Consider the following 5,283-nt stretch of genomic DNA (forward strand, 5'->3'; position numbering starts at 1 on the left):
GTAGAAATTTTGTATACAGGATAAAAATAAATAAATAAATACCATTGTCAAACCAATAGATCCCTCACTCCGCTCAGAATCTAATATAGTTATGTTATAACTTATGACTTTTATACAAATATATCCTAAAATACATAAATGTTGAATTCATAGTTGATCTTAGATAAATTTTCAACCTTTCTAAGGTTGAAAAAGATCTCTCTGGAGTGGCTGTAGAATGTAGATACTTACAATGTACAAAACTACATAATATTTGAATTAAAAAAGGTGGGTAATTGGATGTCGCTCTGCTGTACAGTAGATTACAAGTGGGTCACTGTATAATGGATGGAATTACATTTGAATTCAATAATATATAATATCATTGTATAAGAAAAACGATTCTGAGCGGAGACGGTATGTCAGTCTAGGTATAAGACATAATATTATATATGGTATTAAAAAAAAATTGACCTATAATAGGTACCTATAATAAATTCCAAATTAATCATATCTTAATATCCATTATTTAGGTACTTATAACGCTTTATACAATATGTAATTTCGTCCAAATTTGAACTTAAAATGACTATAAAAGTAAACTGTGTAAATGTATTTTTTAGATTTTTTTGTAACAGAATTAATTACTTACGTGGAATCTTCTTCTAAATTTTCAATTCTTAGATACAAAAGTTGAAAATTTTATAAATTTTTAACTACAAAATAATTATTCAAATTAAAATTTGATAAATGTTGTCAAAATTCGATCTTTAAATGCTTATAAAAAAAAATTGTACCTATGTATTTTTAATATTTTTCAACTGCTATTGTAACAATGTATCAGGAGCTTTGTATTAAATTTTTACACTTTTTGGCCCAACAGATAAAACTTTATTGATATTTATAGAAAAAAAAACTAAAAAATTGAAAACCGAAAATGTCCATAAACAGCTCAAAAAGAGTCAAAATATTTTCAAAATTGTATGGTGTATAGAAAATGCTAATATAAACATTCAGTGAAATTTTCATGTATCTGCAGTTATTCGTTTTTGAATTACAACAAAATAAGGAAATCGCTACATGAGAAATCAAGTGAATATGTAAAAATTTGAATTTCAAACGATCATAAAAATTTAATTTGACTTTCTTATAGATATTTTTTGTTTGATAAAAGTAGATAATCTTATAAAGAATCTTGTATTACATTTTAAAATCTTAGATTTAAAAAGAAAAATTTTTACGAATTCTTAACTCAAAATAATTTGCTAATTTTCGTGATTTTTCTATATTTTGTCAATTTTTGAACTTTAAATGCTTATAAAAAAAAACTATGACTAAGGATTTTTAATATTTTCCATCTACCTTTGAAAAAATATACTTGGAGCCTTCTATTAAATTTTCAAGCTTTTTTAATCAACAAATAAAATTTAATTGATATTTTTAGAAAAAAAACTAAAAAAAAATGGAAAATGAAAATGTCTCTAAACAGTTCAAAATAAATCAAAATATTTTGAAAATGTTATCGTGTATAGAAAATGGAAATATAAACAACCATTGAAAATTTCATGTATCTACGGTCATTTGTTTTAAAGTTACACCAAAAAACAAATTCAATTTTGTGAAAAATCGATTTTGCGTAAAAATTCCAGTTTTTCCTTAATTTTTCTTTTGTTTTTCTCAGCACTTTTGAAAATTACTGGGAATTTTAAATTTTGACCTCCCCAATGCACCAACGATATTCACTTTCCAATCGAACAAGATACTGAAGTTGAAAATCGAAGCATTATTTCGACTACTTATCGTGTACACAGACACAAAAATAAAAAAATAAAAAAAAACACACAGAATCTAAAATGAACTCAGAATTTTTCAATTGTTATTGGTACTAAACTGATAACAAAAAAATCACGATATTTACTGAAAATGTTGATAACTGAAGCTTCGAAAATATTTTACAAAATCCTTCGTAGGTATCGTATGATAAAATTTGTATTTCTTAATCATGCAAAACCACAACTTTTAATATGTACGAGTCAAGAGTCAAGAGTCCCCCCCCCCCCCCCCTTCAAATACACCACTGGCACAGGCCACAGTCTTATAGCCATTGATTTAATAATAAATATTATAAAATCAATGGACAATGGTAGAACGCACGGCGCACAATATGTAACTTCTTGAACCCTCAATATTGAACCGATATTTAACGATAGTACGATACCATAGGGCATGTATAATATGTCCACGATGTAGAGAAGATCTTAAAAAATATCTTCTCTACATCGTGAATATGTCTATACGATACTCTCCAATTTCTTACTTGAATATCTACTGTCGCGGACGGGCGAGACGACGACATTTCGCCGGAACGATGGTTCGTCCCCGGCCCGGAGATATAATCAGCTGACGGCCGGTCGCAGCTGCAGCTTGAGCAGCCTGCTGCTGCAGTCGCAGGCATGCCGGAAAACTGAAAAGTAAACACAACACATAACACGACACAACTGCAGCAACTACAGACAACGCCAACACGACCTCGATCACGTCTACCTGGTACATAACAAAATACAAATTATTGTACTATTATTGTTGTCAAGTTGTTTGTTGTTGTTGTTATTGCGCCGCTGCTGGCTGCTGCAGTGCTGCACTCGACATTTCGACGGTCAACACTCAACAGTCTTCACTCGACAGGCAACTGCGTTATAATATATTTCTACTCGCTAGTCGTACACAACATCACTTTCAACTTTGTCCACGTTTTACAGTTAATGACAACAATTGCCCGTAATTGTTACTGCTGAATTTACCATCTTGTCTTATTCGCCGTCGCCATGGAAGACGAATCCCAACTCAAAGGCGGACATGCCCAAGCAGGTAATTATAATTATAGAACGCGTCCACGTGTCTCGCGCTTCGTTAATTAACACACATTTCTGTTTTTATTTTTTTCAGTCAAAGCCGGCGGCATGCGCATCGTGCAACACAAAAATCTCAACTCGGCCGCCGACAAGATATCTGCCGCCGCTTCGGACGAGGCCAATTCGGTTTTGAAAGTCTCCACTAGGTAAATATCGTACTAATAGTTTATTAATTTACCACCGGAAAGAGGGTTCCGTCTATATAAAAATATCAATTTCCGTCTTTTAAGATTGTAATTTTATGACGTGGTTTGTTATTTTCTTCGAACATTCACCGTGTTTAGTAAGCGTTTTTTCTACGATAAACGTACCTGAGTAGAAACGTTAATGAATACGATAGGCAAGGCACCATATTTTGCTGTTTATCCTCCTATGCTTTCAGGGCGACGTTCGTCACCGATTTTTTTTTGACGTTCACGCTAACCTCTATTTATTTTTCGTTATTTTTATCCATGCTCGCCGCAGTCCGCCCAAGCAGACCGTGGTGCCGGTGCACGCTCACAACGACTATCCGACTCAGGCCGTCCAGAAGACCCACGACAAGCCGACGCCCAGCCACGAGATGAGACAGCACACATGCACGAAACCGACCATACATCAACCGCGCAAATGAACGCGACAGCGTCGACGCGCACAAAAGAGACTGGGCTCGGGGGCGTACGTCGTTCGACACGTTCCCGGATTATTCTTATTAATATTATGAATTATTACCTCTATACACATTCTAAACCCAAACAATTTTTAGGTTTAAGTTTACTTTTGCATTTACATTATGGTGAATAATGATACCTATCTTCTTCTCCTGCTACCTATGGCATTTCTCATCTTGTTCATTCCGTTACAATATAATATTATTTTATATCTATATATGTGTATAACAGTTTTGTATTTTGGGATGTTCATTTGGCGTCATGCTCGGGAATTAACAGGTTGTAATTACGTTTCAAATAATCAAATCAAGTTAAATCAATCAATTTTATTTTTATTATGAATAAAGTTATTTTTTTTGGAACACGTTCGTTTTATTTTATTTTTAGCTCCGCCAATTGGTATTTATTTTGTAGGATGTTGGACAAAGGATAACTATTGGAAATATTTTTCGACTAGATTGATAACAGGAAAAAATCAAAAATGTGCGACGGACGCCATGCTACAAAATAGCATGCTACAGGTCAAAAACGCATTAACGCAGAATCATTTTTTTTATGTTTTTAAGTAATCTTAGAGTAGAATCCCCCATTACAAAAATGATAGAGAATAATATTTTTGTGGGAATGACATCGATTTTATATTTTATTATTATTTGACTTGGTATTCAACTTTCCAAATAAACAAAACATTGTTGTAAATTTAAATTATGTTTAAATTGTTTTAAGACAGTAATTAAACAAACCGATATGTCATTCTTTCAGAAATATTATTCACTATGTTTTTTGTAATGGGTGATTTTACTCCAAAAATTACTTAAGATTACTTAAAACCTACAAAAAAATGATTCTGCGTAAACGCGTTTAGTCTATGTTGCGCGTGGGCCAGAGATAGAAAATTAATGGTGCGCTGATGGCTGACATCTTAATACACCATAATATTTTATGGTTATATCATATTGGTGTGGTATATATCATATATTTACATAATTATTATTAATTATATTATAATCAGTGTTTGGAATACGTTCACTAAAATAGTGAACGCGTTACATCCATTACACGTTCAGACGTTCAGTGTTGCCAGAAAATCCTTAGATATCATTAATTATTATTATGGACTTTATCTTTTAAGACCGTGTTCTGGAGTGATAACTTTTATAAAATTAACATTAAATTGGTTGAATGAACGAAAATTCTTTCGGATTCGTGTAATAATCAAACGCGTGCAAATGTACCTCGATTGAACGCCTTCTTTCCAAACACTGATTATAATACATACAAACTATTCCGTCGATTTGCGATTCATGATTCATCTTAATATGTTTACGACTGTTTTGACGAGCATCTAATGACTCGAATGTCTCGAACTATAATAAAAAAAATAGTCAACAATCAAAAACGTTATAAAATTGTCAGAACACAGAATTGTTCGTCGTGGTGTACAGCGTTATTACCATTGATTAAACTTATATTTAATCAATGCTGTTACGGATGTAGATTGTAGGGAAGTAATTCATTACTCAATAGGGGTTTTCAACCTTTTTGGATCCACTGCTCTTCTGATTTTGAAAACAATTTAAAATAAGAATCCATTAAAAAAAGGCTATAATAATAATAAAATAAACAAATTTTTATTTTCTAAAATAAAGGCTCCCTTGATAATAATCTGTGACGCTCCGGCCCCCCAGGGAGCCGCGACGAACAGGTTGCTATATACAATACTCTACTAATATTATGATGCA

At 32.3% G+C, this 5,283-nt stretch overlaps 1 protein-coding gene across 3 annotated transcripts; it reads left to right on the forward strand.

Moving 5' to 3' along the window:
• Window positions 1–2,409: 2,409 nt before the first annotated feature.
• Window positions 2,410–3,905, forward strand: Dap (death-associated protein). 3 transcript variants are annotated; one of them, NM_001162245.2, is given in 4 exon segments: window positions 2,410–2,664; window positions 2,739–2,847; window positions 2,926–3,037; window positions 3,357–3,903. In NM_001162245.2, coding segments are annotated over 3 exon segments (303 nt in total). In that variant the 5' UTR covers window positions 2,410–2,664; window positions 2,739–2,804; the 3' UTR covers window positions 3,505–3,903.
• The last annotated feature ends 1,378 nt before the right edge of the window (window positions 3,906–5,283 follow it).

The sequence above is a fragment of the Acyrthosiphon pisum genome, chromosome A2 (assembly GCF_005508785.2).
Source record: "Acyrthosiphon pisum isolate AL4f chromosome A2, pea_aphid_22Mar2018_4r6ur, whole genome shotgun sequence".
Lineage (NCBI taxonomy): Eukaryota > Metazoa > Arthropoda > Insecta > Hemiptera > Aphididae > Acyrthosiphon > Acyrthosiphon pisum.